This window comes from Aethalodelphis obliquidens, unplaced genomic scaffold (genome assembly GCF_003676395.1).
Source record: "Aethalodelphis obliquidens isolate GAN/ISIS:26980383/991018 unplaced genomic scaffold, ASM367639v1 scaffold80, whole genome shotgun sequence".
Taxonomy (NCBI): domain Eukaryota; kingdom Metazoa; phylum Chordata; class Mammalia; order Artiodactyla; family Delphinidae; genus Aethalodelphis; species Aethalodelphis obliquidens.
In genome coordinates, this window is record NW_020838024.1 from 233935 (window position 1) to 254968 (window position 21034).

At 43.5% G+C, this 21034-nt stretch overlaps 1 protein-coding gene across 5 annotated transcripts in view; it reads right to left on the reverse strand.

Annotated features, from left to right (window-relative positions):
* Positions 1–18963, reverse strand: part of OSMR (oncostatin M receptor) — a 57947-nt gene extending 38984 nt beyond the window's left edge. For 4 of the 5 annotated variants that reach the window (XR_003429906.1, XR_003429907.1, XM_027092633.1 and 1 more), the window contains exons 1-2: positions 18833–18963; positions 3268–3353 (exon numbers count right to left, since the gene is read on the reverse strand). Coding sequence is in view for 3 of the 5 variants with exons in the window: in XM_027092633.1 (XP_026948434.1) it covers positions 3268–3340 (73 nt within the window). In the remaining 2 variants the exon portion in view is untranslated. The remainder of the gene's footprint in view (positions 1–3267; positions 3354–18832) is intronic. The other variant, XM_027092634.1, reaches the window with a different exon arrangement.
* Positions 18964–21034: the final 2071 nt, after the last annotated feature.

Here is a 21034-nt window from a genome sequence, read left to right on the forward strand (position 1 = left end):
GGGGGAGGTTGTTTTAGTAGCCGTGTAGCCATCAGCACCAGGGAAGCAGGGTGCATGCAGAGTCACCCCACCTTTCCTAGCCCTCATTTCATCTTGCCTGTATGGTTGTTCGTTGCTGTCAGTCTCACTCTAGATTCAAATTTCCTGGAGGACAGAGGCAGAGGCTTATGCACCTTTGAACGAACTCTTGTCCCCAGAACTTGGCATGACGTCTTACCCACAGCAGATGCGGATCTCAAATGACAGAGATCCAGCATCACCATGATATCAAGTGCCTGCCTGACCAGCAGCGCCTCACTAATAATTCGTCCTTCCTGGCACTCTCTTCTCCCCAGGGCTGCTTTTCCCACCCAGCGTGTGAGCCCTGATCTCAGCGTGCCGTCATAGCCTGTTCTGTGTTTGTCTCTCCGCAGACTGTGAGCTGAACATGGGTGGGACTGAGTCTTACTCAGCACGCTGGAACCAAGACCGTAACATACCTCTCACGGTATAGACACTCCGTGGCTGGTTGCTGAATGAGTGAGTCACCTACAAGTATCAACTTTACTTCTGGAAGCTCTAGCAGGCTGCCATATGATGCTTTAGACAAAAGGGGAATTCTTTATACTGACACATGCTCTTGGTGAGTGTTGAGTGACTCAGGTACTCGAGAGACAGCAGTCAGAAATAACTGGGTGGAAAGCAATTTAGAACATCCTTGGGAAATAGCAGGCAATGCCAAGGGAAAGTCAGAGAGATAAAGGAAATTGAGGATGAGGAAATTGAAACTAAGAAAAGGGGAGTGACTTTCCCAAGGCCACACAACCCAACCAGAACCCAGGGCTCTTGGCCCAACTCTTTAATTTATAACGCTGTACCGGTGTGTGGCCAAAAAGGGCAGGCTTGGAATCAGACAGACCTAGCTCTAGTCACAGACTGTCCTCCTATTTTCCCCAACCTGTTTCTCTGTCTGGTCCCAACAACACTCCCTAAGGAAATAAACCGTGGCCCATTCGTAAGATGGGATACCATGCAGCCATTAAATATAATGTTATTTCTAGAAAAACTTTTAACATCAAAGGTAAAAACTCTCATCATATATTGTATTAATTATTTTGATAAGTATATACAAAAGTAAACTTATTAAAGTATATATACTTCACTTGTTTAATAATTTACCTGTATACACTTTAATAAGTATATATAGTATAACTTCCTAGTATATATATTTATATTACATATAATATATATACTTTATACTATATATACTGTAATAAGTATGTATACTTTACACTAGTTATACTTCAACAAGTATACTTTATATATAAACTTTATACTATATACACTTATTAAAGTATGTATAGTATAAATACTCCCAGTGTACATATAGTATAATTTTACCTCTATTAAAAAAACCCTACACATTTATATCTCTTTCTCTGTCTGTGCAAACATGCGCACAAGAGACTGGAAGAAAATACATCCAAATGCTAGTCATGATCTCTGGCTGATGGAGAGGGAGCCCAGGGCCGACAGGAAGTGAGCCTGGGCTCTGTCTCATTGGACAGGAGAAGCTAGGTTACCTGAAAGGGAGTCTCAGGCCTGAGCCTGGCTGAGTGATTGAGTGAGAAGCCCAGTGGTGTGAGTGGACATTTAGTAGGTACTGGGTCAGATGCAGCAGAAATCGAGACAAGAAATCCAAGCAGTTAGGGTGAGGACAAAGCAGGATCACTTCGCAAAGCGGGTATGCTTAGCTGAGAAAGCTGGAAGCAGAAACAAAGACTGGTGGAGAGAAAAACAGGTAAATGCAAGTCGGATCTAAATAAAGGAAGCTGAAAGGGTGAGCAACAGAGCTTGCCCTGAGAGCAGAGTCCCTTGTAAGTAGAAGGCTCACAGTAAACAGTTGTCAGATCAGATATGGAGACTTCACTAAGGAAGTGAGCTGGGCCAAAAGCTTAGGGTTAAACACCTGGGTTAAACACCTGGCTTCTCTGGAGAGCCTGGAGTTGGGGCCCTGGGTCTGTCTGGGAATCAGGAGCTCTAACTGAGCCTAGACATTCTTATGGTACAGACCACCCACTCAGCCCCAGTGTGTCATGCCTAGATTTTAGCAAGTAAGATCGATGGAGTGAGGGGTATCGATACTACAAAAGAGGAGTCCTCCTAATTTCCACCTTTCAGCTCCAGATTATGGAAGAAACCAACAATCAAACTGTGATTTTTAAGAACCCATAAAAGTAGCACCTTCTCATGTGCCCTGAACCTCATAAAAAACTAAACCCAGACCTCAAGAATATCAGACGGAGAATTGAGCTCTTATCAGAACAAAATTTTCCTTTTATTTCCAAATAGCTTATCACAGAGTTTCAAGGGAAATGGATAACTTCTATGGACATTTCTTGCAAACATCATTTTCATGAATCCATGGACAGGAATTGTGTGAGTAATTACTAAGAGCATATGCCTGTACCCTCTGTTACAAAGGGAGTATACAGCAAAGAATAAATGCAGAAAGAGGAAAAGGTAAAGCTTTATAAAATACAGGTAAAGGCAACACAAACTTTTAAACCCATAGAAACTGTCTCAAGTTTGAATCTGTCTTCAAACTGGCTCAAAGTGATAAAATACACATAAACATTTTAATGGTGTTGAATTCTTACTGACTTTATTTACAAAGTTGATTTATGGCCAAATACCTTCGCTGTGCGAGTAGCTAAGAGACAAATACTATTTCTTTACCCATAAACAGCATTTCAGCACTTAGCATATTACCTTGCAGGTAACAGCCTCTCAACGAACGCAGTTGTGGCACAGCCCAACTTGCTCTAACCTTGCAGCCGACACTGGACACATAACCCATCTCTACCCAGCAAGTTTAGAAGGAACTCCTCTGGCAATGGCCATGAACCATATATTGATCATGACATTCTCTGGGATTAGATTCACTGACAAGTTACCATTGACCGGGAAATGAAGGTTAAGGTATAGCTTACTCCATTGACCGGGAAATGAAGGTTAAGGTATAGCTTACTCCACTGACCGGGAAATCAAGGTTAAGGCATAGTTTACTCCACTGACAGGGAAATCAAGGTTAAGGTATAGCTTACTAAAATGAGCCATCAAGATGAGGAAGCTCATGACTAAGGTAATCACTGCTACTTACCAATTTCAAGTAATTTTCAAAGAAAAATGACCTGTTGATTTTTCTCCAAAGTACCTGTCACCTTGTTTTTTTTCCCCTAGGTGATTTTTTTTTTTTTTTTTTTTACTGTTCTTTCCACTTCTTACCTTCACTTTCGTAAGTTCTCAAGGACAGCAATGCCAAGAGGAATGTTGTCTGAAAAACTGCAAAGAGAGCCATAGGTTCTGGTTTTCTGAAAAAGATAAATTGCAAAGAAGGGAAATTTTATTTAATTTTAGCTGTGAGCAAGTTTCTTTGAACCAACTGCGGAAGACGATGGCATTAAGGTTCCCGCTCTTCTCTCCCCCTCATGTCCATACCCCCGTCACTGTGAATTTGGAGTCCCCCCTCGCCCCACAGTGAGGCAATCTCCCTGCTCCATCTGACTTGCTTTGGCCCGTAAATGAGGCAGAAGTGATGGTATGCCCACTTGGAGCCTAGGCCTCAAGAGACTTTATGTATTTCTGCTTGCTCTTTTGTGTTTCCACCTTTGGCATGAAAAGAGCATTTCTGGGCTATTCTGTTAGACCCAGGAGGAGGACAAGAAACCTGAGGCAGAGCGGAGCCCCTGAGTGGCTCCAGCAGGGGCCAGCCTCGGTCAGCCAGCAGCTGGCCACGCCCCAGCCCAGAGCAGCTGTTCCCAGATGTGCCACTGAGTCTGTGGCAATAGATAACGATCCACCAATGTCTTCAAACCCAGCAAAGGTTGGTGAAGAAAGATAAAGCAGAGAAACAAAAGTTAAATATTAAAAAAACGGTCACAGTCTCAGAAGAGCTACATCTGAATGAATTCCTCATGGGGGAGTCATCGCCACGCTGCCCTGTCTCCCTCCTTAAAATGTCACCTGAGAGAAATGAGCACTTGGCACCGACGAAGACAGGCAGAGTTTCATTGTTCAAGATAATTTCCGGTTTTCCTTGTCTTAGAATAGGGTTGTGAACTACAGGTCAAAGAGCTTCACTGACTCATCAGGTCCTCAGACCATTGGACAATCCGAGGGCACACAGAATAAGCCTGGATGGCCTCAAGGAGGCTAATATGTTCATTTCATAAGAAACGTTTAGTCAGGGGAAGTACTGAATTTCACTTTTCTACTTCAAACTCTGACTTATCATGGAGAGAAGCAAAGAAAAATTCAAAGTCATCTTTTGCCCCCATCTACTCCCCTTGGGCTTCATCAAAAGCTCAAAATTCCATGAACCAGATCATTCATTTTCACTGCCCACACCCTCCATTTATTTCCTTTAAATGGCATTTTACAAGAAATGGGGACGACAGTGAAGACAGGAAGAGGGTAAACCAAACCATTCAATTACTTTGGGGTGGTCAAACCTGCTTATGTAGGAGCACAAGTCTTCAAGTGACAGCTTTACTTCCTGATTCTTTAAGCACTGCTTTCTACTACTTCAATTTTTGGCAACAGGTCAACCATACCGCACTGAAGTCTCTACTGGCAACTTCAGATAGGTTCCTATTACAATTGCATATCAAAGCGGGGGGAAAACTGACTCAAGAGAAAAGATCTTCTGCTGAGAACCAAAGGGGAGGCAAAGGAAAATGGCACAGTGAAGTGTCTGACACTCACTGTTCATTCAAGTATCCATCCAATCCTGGTCTACGGCACAGGGTCCCATCCTCCTGGCACTTACGTCACCCAAGGAACACAGGAGCCACCACCATGAGGAGAGCTCATCCCTGCAATTCAAAAGCAGGTGATTCCAGGAAATCCAAAAAAGAGGGGATATATGTGTACATATGGCCGATTCACTTCGCTGTATAGTAGAAACTAACACAACATTGTAAAACAACTATACCCCAATTAAAAAAAAAAAAAGCAGGTGATTCCGGGGGTGAGATGCACGCTGCCTCGTGTCCTCTGCACGAAAGGGCTATTTAAGATGTTTGTAAAAAGGCGGAGTTTTAGTAAATCAAATATTTTACATGTCACAAAAATTAAACAAGTCGTGGGGCAGAGAAACTTAAAACTAGAAGTTAGAGGCCGCCTACCAATTAAAGGTAACTAGAAACTAAAGAATACAAGTTGTCATATAACAAAACTGAAAGATAAGAGTATTTACAAGGGAGGTACTTCTAAGGTCTGAGTATCTCAGGACAGTCTTTGAGAATCACCAGGACAATCCTGTCTGAAGCCCTGCCCTTTCCCACCATCTCACACAAGGCAGGTTGTGAAGCTGAGGACCTTCATTCCAGCAGCCACTTAGATTTCCTGGTTCTCCCTTCATCGGTTCTGATGGGCATGGTTTTACACATGCTGGACAGGTGGTAGCCGTGACCCAGTGGTCACTGCCTGCACAGAGCAAAGTGCTTATTTCCGGTGTTGTGACCGGGCAGCCACCATCCCGACACTTCAGGCTCCAGACCACCTCAGGACCTTTTGCAGAAGGACTACGAGTCCTAGCCTTGTCTGAAATCCTAAAATCAAAACAGTTCATCAAAACCTGCAGAACAAGAGTCAGCAGATGGGAGAACCTCCCAGAGACCCCTGTGGAACCCACTTTGGGAAATGCCCTATGAACAGACTTCCTGTAGGCACAGAGCCTGATGCTGCTGGAAAAACACAGACACCAAGGGCTCTGGGCCAGCTTCTTCCAAGCCCCAGGTGACTGCTGCACAGCCCACGTGGTTCCCCTCCACGCCTCCGACGTCAATCCTCCTCGAGTTATCGGACTCTGAGTGCATCAGCTATTTCCCTGTGAGACCCCCAGTAACAGAGTGAAAAGCCTGGAGGTGAGGGAGTGACCTGTGCAGAGATCCTGAGGTGGCAGAGCGCTGGGCATATAGTCAAGGAACAACACGGAGCCGGGTGTTGGCACGGGCGAGGAGGTGAGCGACCGGGGCCATCACAGGGCATGCGGCGAGGCAGAGCAGACAGGGAAAACGCTTTAGAGACGTCGGCTTCTACTCTGAGACGGGAGCCACTGGGTAGTTTTAAACAAAGGAGTAACACGGTCTACTTTATGTTGTACAGGAAGGACCCCGTATTGAAGACATTGAAGGGGGCAAGAGTAGCATGAGGGAGTGCAGGTGGAGGTCACGGCCATGGTCCAGGGGAGACTGATGCTGGCTTAGACCCGGCGGGGGGCACAGCAGTGGCCATGGGAACGGTGATGAAATGGGAGAGATTTTAAAGATAGAGCTGGCAGGGTGTGCGGGGTGGTGACAAAGTGAGACATCGTGGATGGCTCCAAGAATTTTGGCCTGAGTCCCTGGGAAAGTGGAATCACCATTCATGGAGAAGCAGAAGAATGATTTAGTGGGCTGTATCAAGGACCCAACCTGCGACATCTCAATCTGAAATGCTCACTTGATATCCAAGTGGAGATGTCAAGTAGCTAGCTGGATACATCATGTGGAGGGGCCATGGGAGGGGTCGTGGCTGGGGGTATAACTCCAGGCATGCTTGGTGCATACAAATAGTATTAAAGCCATAGGACTGAAAGATCTCCAAGAGGGCGTACAGACAGAAAAGAGAAAGAGGTCCGAGCACATAGCTCTGGGGTGCTCTACACCCTACAGTACTCCCCCTTATGCAGATCAAAATGAAAATCCAAGATGAGGCCAGGCTTTCCCCCATCACCTCAAGGATGAGGGCTGGTGAGTCCCTCAGCATCAGGCGGCTGCTGGCACGTTCCCCTACAGATGCTCAGGGTGCACCAGGCAGGGTTTGGTTTTTCCTCCGAAGCTCTGCTTCTGAGCCGAGAGAGGCTACCCAGCTCTCCCGTTCATTCAACAGGCTTTCTCTCTCCACGACCGCGAGCAAGGAGCATTGCCACGTCCACTTTCCAGTAAGAAAAGGAAGTCTGGGAAGTACGGAGTGGCAGAATTCAGAAAGGGAAAATACTTTCCTGCCCCATCCGCATGACATTGTCCTTTCCCAAATCTGTTCTCTCTCTTTTTAAAAAATATTTCCCCCAGTGTTTTAAAATTGAGGTATAGTTGAGGGAATTCCCTGGCGGTCCAGTGGTTAGGACTCAGCACTCTCACTGCCGGGGCCCAGGTTCAATCCCTGGTCGGCAAACTAAGATTCCCACAAAGGTGCACAGTGCGGCCAAAAAGAAAAAAAGAAAAGAAGAAGTACAGTTGATTTACAATATTGTGTTAGTTTCAGGCATACAGTAAGTTTATGTGTGTGTGTGTGTATATATATAGAGAGAGATTATTTTCTATTATAGGTTATTACAAGATATTGAATATAGTTCCCTATGCTACACAGTAATTCCTTGTTGCTTATCTATTTTATATATAGTAGTTTGTATCTGTTATTAGGATTATGGGATTAACAAATCCAGACAAAATCTGTTCTTGATTTTTATTTTTCAGATCTCCATTTTTCCTACCCAGACTATGAGCTGCTTGAGGACAGGTCTACATCTTACTCCCCACGTCTGTCACAGTACCAGAACGCAGTTGCTACCCAGTCAATATCCAGTAAACGAACAAAAACTTGTACCAATTTTCTTGCATTCTCTCTTCCTTGCTTTCAATTTTATTTTTTTTTTATTTATTTATTTATTTTGGCGGTACGCGGGCCTCTCACTGTTGTGGCCTCTCCCGTTGCGGAGCACAGGCTCCGGACGCGCAGGCTCAGCGGCCATGGCTCACGGGCCCAGCCGCTCCGCGGCATGTGGGATCTTCCCGGACCGGGGCACGAACCCGTGTCCCCCGCATCGGCAGGCGGACTCTCAACCACTGCGCCACCAGGGAAGCCCTCAATTTTATTTTAATTAAAATAGATTCTTTTTCAGGCCCTTCTACATTTTCTGTTGCCAAATGTTGCCGAATTCATAGTCTTTCACTGACATTCCTTCTCGGGAGGAAAGGAAAGAAAAACTACCCACTCCTTTCGTAGAACTTCTCATTCAAATCTTGTCTCTTTGCAAAAAGAAGATGCCTTTGAATATCCCTCATGTGTAATACTACACTTGAGGGATATTCAAATATCCACTACATGTGTAATAAAAACTACATGTGTAATGAAAACACAGCTTTTGAAAAATCTGCCCCTCTTCACCAGTACTTCTTGTTCTGTCATTACTGAAATATTTATTCCTGAGAAGTTTCCCCACCGCAAATAATCCCCATGGGAAGCAGTTTAATCGATCACTTGCTTCCCAAGAACATGGGTGTGTTTCCCAACTCTTCAAAATTGGCTGGATGCCCCAATGATGTCATATGCAAATACTATTTTAAAGAAGAAGCTGTTCAAGTACGACACGGGATCCGTGTGTGTACCTTGCGAAAGAGCTCTATGTGGCAGTACAAAGAGTTGCATGCCACTTCATGGAGGATGCCCACATCTTCCAGGTTCTTTTTTTTTTTTAAGAGCCCTGCCATTTGTCTTTCAGAGCCCCTTTGAAAGGGCCTCCACCATTACAGCATAGGATTGATTACCCACAAGGTTTCACCCCAATTCCACCACCCCTTCCTCCTTAAGTATCCATCACTCGGAGGCAGGCGCAAGGTTCAAGCACTTCTTCCCCGCCCTCTAAACCTACCCACTTAAGTGTTTCTACTAGTTTTGTAAGGTCAATCCTGATTTATGAGACTGAATTGACTCACAGCTCATCTTCTTTTTTTAAGCAATGTTTAGTTAATGATTCTTGGAATCTGTGATTCCAGATAGGAGTAAAGTTGAGTCTCTAAGTTGTATGTGAAGTCAAAGAAAGAACTGGAAAACCTGGATCCAAGGAATATTCTGGACCCAAAGAATATGTAGGTATTTAGTAAATGCTAAAGGTGATACTTCATTTGAGAAAAGATACATTATTCACCCAAATGGTACTGGAACAATGTACCAACCCAGACACGTATGGGAAAAGGAAGCTGTAACAGTTACGTACAGCTGCTCTGACATAAGACTACTTAGGGTCTAATCCCCCCCTGGCACTTAATAACTATATGACTATAGACAAGTTACTTAAACCATCTAGGCTTCGATTTTCTTTTCTGTAAAATGAGAATAAATAACCTACCTCATAGGATTGCCATGAGGATCAAATAAGATTATGAGAACATACACACAGTAAATCCAATTAATGTTAATTTGATCATTATTGCTACTGCTTCATTTCCTTCAACAAAATAAAATCCAGATGAACAAAAATGTAAATGCAAGACCATTAGCTTTACTAGAATAAACAGAGAACTCATAAAACTCAACATCAAAAAAAACAAACAATCCAATTAAAAAATGGTCAGAAGGCCTGAACAGACATTTTTCCAAAGAAGACATACGGATGGCCAACAGGCACATGAAAAGATGCTCAACATCACTAATTATTGGGGAAATGCAAACCAAAACCACAGTGAGTTATCACCTCACACCTGTCAGAACAGCTACCATCAAAATACAACAAATAGCAAATGCTGACAAGGATGTGAAGAAAAGGGAACCCTCTTGCATTGTTGATGGGAATGTAAATTGGTGCAGCCACTATGGAAAATAGTTTGGAGGTTCCTCAAAAAATTAAAAATAGAACTCCATATGATCCAGTAATTCCACTTCTGGGTATTTATCTGAAACAAATGAAAACACTAATTTTAAAAGATGTATGCACCCCTATGTTCATTGCAGCATTATTTACAATTGTCAAGATATGGAAGCAACCCCTGTGCCCATCAAAAGATAAATGGATAAAGAAGATGTGGCATATGTACACAATGGAATATTACTTAGCCATAAAAAAGAATTCAATCTTGGCATTTGCAACAACATGAATGGACCTAAAGGTTATTATGATAAGTGAAATAAGTCAGAGAGAGAAAGACAAATACCATGTAATTTCACCTATAATGTGGAATCTAAAAACTATAATAAATGAACAAATATAACTAAATAGAAACAAAGTTGTAGATAGAGAGAACAAATAGGTGGTTGCCAGAGGGGTGGGGTTGGGGGGAGGAGAGAAATAGGGGAGGGAGATTAAGGTATATAAACTTTCAATTACAAAATAAATGAGTCACAGGTATGAAATGTACAGTGTGGGGAATATAGTCAATAATTATGTAATATCTTTGTATGGTGACAGATGACTAGACTTCTGGCGATCATTGGAAATGTATAGAAATACTGAATCACCATGTTGTGTATTAGGAACTAACATAATGTTGTAGGTCGATGACACTTCAAAAACAAACTATTAGAAAAAGAGATCAGATTTGTAGCTACCAGAGGCAGGGAGTAGGGGGAGGGGGAATTGGAGGAAGGCAGGCAAAAGGTACAAACTTCTAGTTCTGAGACAAATAAATAGGAGGGATGTAATGTGCAGCATGATAAAGATAATTAATGGTGATGTACGTTACATATGAGAGTTATTAAGAGAGTAAATCCTAAGAGTTTTCATCACAAGGAAGATATTTTCTCTATTTCTTTAATTATGTATTTATATGAGATGATGGATGTTCACTAAACTTACCGTAATCATCACTTCATGATGTATGTAAGTTAAATCATTATGTGTACACCCGAAACTTATACAGTGTTGTATGTCAATTATATCTCAGTAAAAATGGAAGAAAAAGATTACTAGAATAAAACATAGGTGAATATTTGTATAATCTGTCCAAGCATGATACGAAACCAGAAGCAAAAAAAGGTAAAGACTGCTGTACCAATCAAATGAATATTGAAAATCTTTGGTAATATAATAGGTCCAAAACCAAACTGGGAACAACAGTTTCAATACTTATGTCAAAGGTTACTATCCCTAATATATAGAGAGATCTTAGAAATCAATAAGAAAAAGACAAGAAACTCTATAGAAAAACTGGCAAATGACATGATTATGTAATTCACAGAAAAGAAAGAAATGTCAATAACCAAAAAGAAAAAAGAAAAACTGGACACTATCACTAATAATTAAATACACACAAATTAAAGCAGTAGCTGTGTATATCTCTGTGTGTGTCTGTGTGGTGTCCAATTGGCAAAGCTTAAAAAGGTCTTAATACCTAGCACTGGTAAGAGTTTGAAAAAGTAGGCACTGCTACTCACCGATGGTCAAAAAGCACAACTTTAACAAGGTCAATTTGGCAATATCTATTAAAATTTTAGTATGCATTATCTTTGAGGCAGAAATACTATTTCTGGGATTTTGTCCTCTGTTCATTGTAACATTGTTTTTATTGAGGAAAAAAATTAAAACAATCTAAATATCCATCCAAAGAAAGTAGAAAATTTAATTATGGTGCATTTCTACAAAAGAATATTATCAAGCTGTTAAAAAGGATGAGCTAGAATCATGTGTTGACATGGAAGAATGTCCAAAAAATATTGAAAGAAAAAGCAAGTTTCAGAAGAGCATGTGCAGAAAACCACCTCTAGAAGAGAAGTGTGGCAACCGTACAGCTATGCCACTCAGAGCTCCCTTCGCAGGAACCTACTGCATAGCTTCCTGACAGCCTCCATTGCCACACCTTTGGATCCACTGCACGTTCACACCCAAGCCCACAGTCCCCCCTGGCTGCTCCCATCAAATATCAAACCAAGTCTTCTCCACCCGACACGGGGCTCCTCTAATAGACAACCTTTGATCAAAGCCTCCCCATCACTGGCTGGAACTTTCTCTGAGCTGCCCTGTAGCTGGAAGCTCTTCCTTGCCGATCTTTCTTCTTCCCTATCCCCTTTCACAGGGCTCAGACCTGCAGTGGGTTTGGAGGTGCTCTCTGCCTATTCCTGCTCCCTTCTCCCTTTATACTTCACAATGCTTTCCCAAAAGATCTCCTGCACATCTATTTCTGCCTTGCTGTCTTCTACTTGAAGGATCCAAACTGGCCCCCAAAGACACACCCAACTACTAACAGTTATAAATTTAGAGCTGGTGTGGGGGAAGAGAAGCAAGTAGGATGAGAGAAATTATAGATCTCTCTCAAGTTATGTAATTCTGCAACATAAAGCATTAAAACATGTGTGTGCATGTGTGTATGTGTGCGTATGTGTGTTTTACAAATATTGCGTTCAGTCTTGTGCAAGTACTGGCAATTCCATTATTTCCACACATATATCCCAACAGGGGTAAACTAGTCAAAAGTGTTTTGTGATTCAAATCCAGCCCATAGCTGTTAAACAGACCTGAAGAAAGGTTGATATTTTTTAGGTACTGGATCAGTCTCTGAGGGTGTCATGTATTTCCCTACAAAAAAAATGTGATCTCTCAGGTCCTGAGAAAATGCAGGCACACTACTAATGCATTTTCAAACAGAAAGTAACCAATGTCCCAGATAGAAAAATATACTGCCATCCTCTTCAGACAGATGGGCACACTAGATTGAGATTAACTTGCTCAAAGTCCCCTGTTAGGAAGACTGGGAGTAGAGAGAATTGACTAAGAGATAATGTGATGTGTGAGAAATTTACCCACACGAGAGTGTAGCTCCTGTTGACTTACCTCTTCTCAAGAGCTGTCACACACTGTTCTCACACAGCAGAACCTCAGTCCATGCTTTCCAAGAGTTCTTTTTAATCTTACATTTAGTCTTATGTTTTTCCAAGTGTTCCTTATGTCTTTCTCTTTGCTAAGACACTTGTAATTCGGGCTTTCCTATCAGCTGACTTACATTTCATACTCAGACTGGATATATTTTATGTGGCTGTCTTCGTCATAAATCAACAGTTTTAAATAATCCACGTAGTTAACTGTCTCAGTGATTTCAGATCTAAGAATAGAATTTGCTGTTAAGTTTAGCACTTTCACTAACTCTCTTTTCATAAGGAAAAAAAAAGAAAAAGAAGAAAGGAAGGAAGGGAGGAAGGAAGAAAGGAAACAGCCTAAATACAATTTAGTTCTTTAGCATATAATATTAAAAGAAAGCAATTTACAAGTCACATCAATCACATTTATCCCCAAAGGACATACTGTCACTAGCAGCATAATTTTAAATATCAGTAAGAGGGCTTCCCTGGTGGCGCAGTGGTTGCGAGTCCGCCTGCCAATGCAGGGGACGTGGGTTCGTGCCCCGGTCCGGGAAGATCCCACATGCCGCGGAGCGGCTGGGCCCGTGAGCCACGGCCGTTGAGCGTGCGTGTCCGGAGCCTGTGCTCCGCAACGAGAGAGGCCATAACAGTGAGAGGCCCACATACCGCAAAAAATAAATAAATAAAAATAAATAAATAAATAAATAAATATATATATATATCAGTGAGAGACTACATTTGCAAAGTGTGGGATAAAAATCTGCATTTAAACAATTAAACATCATCCCCAGGTGATGCAGATACACACTGAAGTTTGAGAAGCACTACTATATTCAATATTTATTACATATTTTTGTCTCCTAGGACACTACGGATATATGAAGGAGAAGATTTACCAGTTCTTGCTCTGACAAGGCACACTGCAGTGCCCACAGCAGGATAGGAAGGGAAATGTGAAAATGATCCCAGCTAGCACGTACTGGGTGCTAACCCTCTGCTAGGTGCTTTGCTAAGTGATTTACATGCATTCATTAATAGAATCCTTATAACAGCCCCCTGAAAGGAGATTCAATTATCATCCCCATACAAAGATAGGGAAATTAAGGCTAAGAAAAGCTAAAAGTAACTTGTCCAGGTTGACACAGTCAATTCAGAGCTTGAGCCATGTGAGTCACTCGCCAGTCACATCACACTGCTTCCTGCATGTGTGAAGGGCATACGACAATCGACATTAAGGCATAAAAAAATTACTGATAATTAGAAAGCCAAGAAAATCTTAAGAAAAATGCCAATAGGATTTTATTAAACTTGACAAGTTATATGTAAAGTTTATACAAAATGAAAATGTATGAGAATCATTTTCAGAAAACGTTCTGAGGGAAAAAACCACAAATATATACTCCTAGAAATAAAAATATACCATCAAGCTATAGCATTTAACACAGGTGATACTGGCAGAAGAAGAGACAAAAATAGATCAGTGAAATAGGGTAGAATCCTGAAACAGGGCCTTATATAAATAGGAATTTATTTTACTGTAAAAATAGAATTTCAAATGAGTTAGAAAAAAGTTGTATGATTATATAAACAGTATGGGAGCAACTGCTTAAAACTTAGGAAAAAAGTTAAGTTACATTTTACCTTCCACCTTATACAAAAATCTGAAATTTTGCAGAGCTAAATGTAAAACCAAAATAATAAAAGTATTAGAAAAAAACTTAAAAATAATTTTTAGGTGAAAAAGACCTTTCTAAGCTAGACAAAGCACAGAAAGCATGAGATTGCAGAGTTGATTACACAAACATTTAAAACTTCTGTGCAGCAAAAGATAGTTAAAAATAAAAGCATTGGGCTTCCCTGGTGGCGCAGTGGTTGAGAATCCACCTGCCAATGCAGGGGACATGGGTTCGATCACTGGTCTGGGAGGATCCCACATGCCGCGGAGCAACTAAGCCCGTGTGCCACAACTACTGAGCCTGCACTCTACAGCCCGTGAGCCACAACTACTGAGCCCATGTGCCACAACTACTGAGCCCGTGCACCACAACTACTGAGCCCGTGCACCACAACTACTGAAGCCTGCACGCCTAGAGCCCGTGCTCTGCAACAAGAGAAGCCACTGCAGTGAGAAGCCCGCACACCACAACGAAGACCCAACGCAGCCAAAAGTAAAATATAAATAAATAAATTTATTCTAAAAATAAATAAATAAAAGCATTATAAATGGATAAGCAGAATGTGGTATACATAAACAATGGAATATTATTCAGCCTTAAAAAGGAAGGAAATTCTGATACATGCTACAGCATGGATGAGCCTTGAGGACATTTTGCTTAGTGAAATAAGCCAGTTACAAAAAGGCAAAGACTATATGATTCCCCCATTTATATGAGGTACCTGGAGTATTTGAATGCATAGAGACAGAAAGTAGAATGATGGCTATCAGGGGTTGGGAAGAGGGGGAATGTGGAATTATTGTCTAATGGGTACAGTTTCAGTTTTGCAAGATGAAGAGTTCTGGAGATGGACGGTGGGGATGGTTGCACAACAATATGAATGTACTTAATGACACAGACCTGTATACTTAAAATGATTAAAATGGTAAATTTTATATTATGTATTTTACCATAATAAAAAAAATTTGGAAAATGAGCATTACACTAGAAGAAATATTTGCATCATCTACAACAGACAAAAGATTAAGAAACCGAGTACCTGTAGAGCTTCTGCAGTAAATAGAAATAAGAGAAAGCAACTCAGTAGAAAAGTGAGCAAAGGATACGCACAGGTAACTGACAGGAGACACACATGATCCACAAATATTGTGTTTAGAAATATTAAATTGCAGCAATAATCAGCAAAATGCAAATTAAAATGCCTTATTGGATTTCACTCATTTACCAGATTTGAAATTTTAAATTAAAAAAAAAAGAGATAACACCTGGTTTTAGGAAGGATGAGGGAAATGGGCTGAGTTTAAATTAGTACCTGGGGTGGGTCAGTGGTGCAATTTGAAGGGTTTTATCTATCAAGTTGAAAAATGGATAAACACTTTGACCCACAAATCTCTCTCCTAGTATATTATACTCAGGCTTAAGCACAAAGATGAATGCACAATCTTCCCTGAAGCACTGTTGCTAACGCTGAATAATTTTAAACAACTCAAATGTCCATCAATAAGGGAAATGATGAATAAATGTCTCTAATTAAAATAATAAGAAATAAGAATAAGCACTATTACTTTAGAATAACATGTAGCCATTGCAAGAGGTACATACAGAGATGTTCGATCTCTAAGACTTGGGGGTGAAAAAATAAGCTGCACAATGATAGTAAGATCTCATTTACATATATTAAAACATAGTGTAGGCCTTCCCTGGTGGCACAGTGGTTGAGAATCTGCCTGCCAATGCAGGGGACACGGGTTCAAGCCCTGGTCCGGGAAGATCCCACATGCCACAGACTAGCTAAGCCTGTGTACCACAACTACTGAGCCTGAGCTCTAGAGCCCGGGAGCCACAACTACTGAGCCCTCCCACCACAACTACTGAAGCCTGCGCGCCTAGAGCCTGTGCTCTGCAACAAGAGAAACCACCGCAATGAGAAGCCCGTGCACCACAACAAAAAGTAGCCCCCGCTCGCCACAACTAGAGAAAGCCCGTGTGCAGAAACGAAGACCCAACAAAGCCAAAAATAAAGTAAAATAAAATAAATAAATAAATAGATAATTGTACAATTTTAAAAAAAGAAAAATATCTTTAAAAAAACATAGTGTTTATATACATATTATGCAATTGTATAGAAAAGAAGAAATCTTGGAATAGTAGGTACCAACCTGAACTTACCCTCTTCTGTGTGGGAGTGGGAGTGCATTTCATTTCATATAGTTCATATATATATTCACTTATTATTTGCATTATTTTTAAAACACAAAAATAAAATAGACAACCTTGTAAAAGCAAGGACACAGCTGCTGGAGAAGAAACTTGTGCTTTACAGAGCAAGGAAGCCTGCTTGGAGGGAGGGGTATTTCTCACAAAATCTTATTTGTCTTATATTTCCCCCTTTCATATATTTTTTTCAATCAAGGAGGACTTCCTCCCCCAGGGAAAAGAGAGCCAGGGCTCACTGTTCCTGTAAGTGAGCAAGATGACTCTCAGTTTTCCTTCCACCCAAGCCAAAAATCCTCCCACAAGGAAAACACACACCTTCCTCTTGTCAAATCACAGCACCACCGATTCCTCTTTCAACACCCTGATAGTTTTCCTGATTTGGTTCCTTTTTCAGGACAAAGGGTTACAAGAAACAACAGAGACTCTGAAACACCTCTCTGCACCCCTGTAGATGTTTCTGCTCTTTCAGGTTAAAGAACGGGGTAGAAGGAAAAGACCCAGTGTGTAAGTGTTCTCCCCAGTGTGGCTCCAGTCCCCGTTGGACACCTAAGACCAGCCCTTTCCTCTCAAGGTGGCCTTTGATACAGAAGGTTTAGAGGTTTAGACACATTTGCTGAGACAACAGGAGACAGAACAGGTACCACAAGGAGGCAAGTTACAGCTGAGAATTAGCTCTGTCCAACAATCACGTTAGCTGGTGAGCTCCCTGCCGCTGGAGGCATTCTAACAATACTGAACGCTATCTGGGAGATGCCAAACTTAGCATGCCCTGACGATTCTGAGTAGGCAGGTGAAGCTGGAGGCCAGCGCTTTGAAAAGCTTCAAGAATGATTCTAAGACACAGCTAAGTTTGGGAACCCCTGGCCACTATGACCCTTCGGGGCCCTTCAGCTTCAAGGGTCTCTGAGTGCATTTTAAAACAGCCAAGGAGAGAGACGAAGCAGGACAATAATGAAGCACCACGGGTGGGGTGGGGTGGGAAACACTCTAAAAAGGGTCCTAGAGTTTGAGGCACAACACAGTGGTTATAAGCAGATTCCAAAGCCAAATCCTGACTCTGTCACGCGCTAGCTGTGTGACCACAGACAAGTTACTTAACTTCTCTGGGTCTCAGTTTTCTCACTGATAAAATCAGAATGAGAAAACTGCTACCTACCTCACTGGTGACGCTTAAATCGTCTAGCATATGTACAGTACTTAGAATAGTGCCTGGTCCCATAGTAAGTGTGAACCATTATTATTTTGCAGAGGAGGAGACAGAGGCTGAGGCCATAAAGTTAACCTGACCCAAGTCCCAAAGTCAGTTGAGACTTGAGAATAAGACCCAGAGCTTCCCTCCTTCTAGCTCAAATGAAATACACTACATTCAGTTCCATCATATCCTCTGCCTACATCGACCTCTCGAGCTGGAGAATAAGCTTGTTCAGTCTTCAGCCTTGTCAGTTACCAGGCGTCCCTGCTCAGTGGCATGGCGCACTGTGCTTCCCACCATAGGACAGGCAGGCAGGACGGATGGATGCGTGAGCGGGCCAAGGACTGTCAAGAAAGGGCTCTCGGTGTCAGGGGCAAAGCCCCGCGCTTCGCGACGTCATTGCCACCGCGGCCAGCTCTACGGTCTTGGACAAGTTATTGAACCCCTCCGTGCTTTTTGCCTAGGAAAGGTTTGTCTATAAAAGGATGAGGGGTGGGTTAGTTACAAATGCAAGGCTCCCACCGCCCGGCCAGACACCTCGGCGCTCCTTGCATTCGCTTGGCGTCTATCCCAGACACCTCCCCGGGATTTCCCGCTCCACCTGCGCGTGAGCGCCTCCCGCTTCCAGGTGTAAACAGAGACCGGGTGGAGGGAGATCGCGGACTGCGAGAGGAATGACTGTCAGGTGGGGGTTAAGGGAGCGTGAGGGGAGGCTGGAGACAGCAGTTCACTCTGGAGTGTTGGGAGAGAGGCAAAAGTGGGTCAAATGGGAATTTTAACTCCCAACTACCTGCGAAAGAGGCGGTGGGATGGCGAACGTAAAAGCAGGGTAGGAACCGTCGTGGTGCCCCCAGCAGCGTGCGCTCTGGGAAAAATTAGTATTCCAGTGTTACGCACCAGGCTGGCGCGCCACGGGTGAGGACCCCTCAAAGCACCGTCTCGGAGCAGAGCGAATCCCGAACCAAAGCAAACGCGGGGCCTCGGCGCCAAGCAGGGGAGAAGACGCCTGAGCTCCGGGCCGCGTCCAGCCGGGAAGGGCCGGCAAAGGGGTCGGATTCTACCGGACGCCACCCAGGTCCGTCCGTTGGAAGAGCCACGGAGAGAGGCGGGGCGCGCGGAGGGGAGCGGGACGGGCGGTCGGGTGGGTACTCACCCCGCGGGCGGTAAGGCTCCGTGAGCCGGGCTGACTCGTCGGCTTGGCTGCCGCTGCGGTGCGAGGCGGGGGCGAGCGCGGGTGTGGACGTGCAGGACCGGCCCCGCGCCCGGGCAATGAATCAGCTGCGGGGCGCGCGCCCAGGGGCGGGAGTTACGGGAAAGCCGCGGGGGAGGGCAGAGGGGCGAGGACTTTTGCAATTTCCCGTCTCGCTGCGCACTCTTGGCACTCCTGGGACCCACAGGAATTCGCCTCCTTTGGGTCCCCGGGGGGAGCGGACGGGACCCTGCAGAGGTGCGGGCCCCCGGACGTGGGGACCGGGGGGAAAGGAAGTGGGAGAGGCCTGGAAAGGAAAAGTGGAAACCGAAAACTCGGCAGGCCGGGCATCGCGCCCCCGTGCCGCGCTGCGGACCCCGCCGGCCGGCCACCCCGCGAGCGCAGAGCGAAGCCGGTGGGATCCCGCGGGGCCACTTGTTATCCCAACCTAGAGGCAGAACCCCTGGGCTCCAGGGCAGAAAGTCTTTGGGTAAAAGACAAGCGCCCCAGACAAACTGCTTACTGTGTTTCCGTTTGGCGTTCAGAGCAATACAAATAAAAAGTAGTTCTAGGATCCTGCTTTGCGTTCCTCTCTAGAAACACCCTGTCACAGTCTCGCCCGCACAACTGTCCTGAAACCTTAGTTTCACAAAGAGCTGTGTGTGCTGCAGCATGGCTTACTTTTCCTCTTAATAATGCCGTCCAGACTTTGAAATACGTATTTCAAATACAGGGCCTTTGACATGCATATTTGCCCTCTCCTCGTAGTTATATGATGGACTCTGTAAAGGCTTATCGACTTTCGGGCTGGTATGGAAACCAACTGAATACGGTTGCTATGGTGGTAGCCTTGGACCCAGAGAGGAGAGTGGGGGGCTCAGGTGTCGAGAAGGGATGCCCCGCAGCTCCGGAGGCTTGTTCACTGGGCCTAGTTTTTGGTCAGCTAAGCCTGGCGGGATTCAGGTACTGCAAAGTACCACAGATGGCAGGGACTGGGGGAGCCACGAGTAATCAAGAAGGGTCGCCCATGAATCATATCTTAGAATCACTTATGGAATTGACTGGATGGCTCAAAATAATGTCAGAATCAGCCCAAATGTTACTTTTATGTTTGTCCTTTTTGCTCCTTTATGTCATTTTTTGCTCTCCCAATGCCATCCCAGGGAAAGAATTCTTTTTAGGCCTAAATACACATCATATCTAATGGTGCCACAAAGACAGCATTACTATGCTCCATATAGTAAATGTTTGATGATAATGCAGTTAAAGGTACTTTTGTCTAAATAAATGAATGGTCCTTTGCCACACCTCTCATTACTCCAAGAGTTTGGGTTTTTTTTAAACATCTTTATTGGAGTGTAATTGCTTTACAGTGATGTGTTAGTTTCTGCTGTATAACAAAGTGAATCAGCTATACATATACATATATCCCCATATCCCCTCCCTCTTGTGTCTCCCTCCCTCCCACCCTCCCCATCCCACCCCTCTAGGTGGTCACAAAGCAGGGAGCTGATCCCCCTGTGCTATGTGGCTGCTTCCCACTAGCTGTTTTACATTTGGTTACCTGGTCTGACAGAGGTTCTGTAGCCGCACAGATGGCTAAACTAATGGAGTCCAAGAGTTTTTTTAGAGCCATTAGTTTAGCCATCTGCGTGGCTACCCAAGGGTTAGGAAGGGTTAGGAAGGCTTTCTGATTCTCTGTTTCACTGAGTGAAAAAAAATGTTAATTTCTTCTTTACAGAAACAGTTCAGAGGGGTGTTTCTTATAGCAGATGAGATGCCAAATAAAAAATATTGAGTGTGATGAATTTCTGCAAAGTGAGTCTTCACTTACTTTGGGCTCCTATAACAATTGAAAGAAACTGAGTTACAAAAAATCGGTGCTGTTGGTTCATGACCTCAGGGAATTCCCCTAGTGAAATTCTAAACTTTCTGCCTTACACAAAGGTCAAGGAGAGGTAGACCCATTCAGATTGGTAGATGGCAGTGTTAATAGGCAGGGAATTTACATAGAAGGCTTGTCTCAGGCGGAAGCAAGATAAATACATCTCCTCTCCTGCCTGCCAGATTCTTAAAAGTTTACATAGAAGCCTTAATGGGGTTCAGTCCAGTGTACAGACCACATGATCTCAACAACACATTGCTCTCTCAAGGCTACATCCTTGA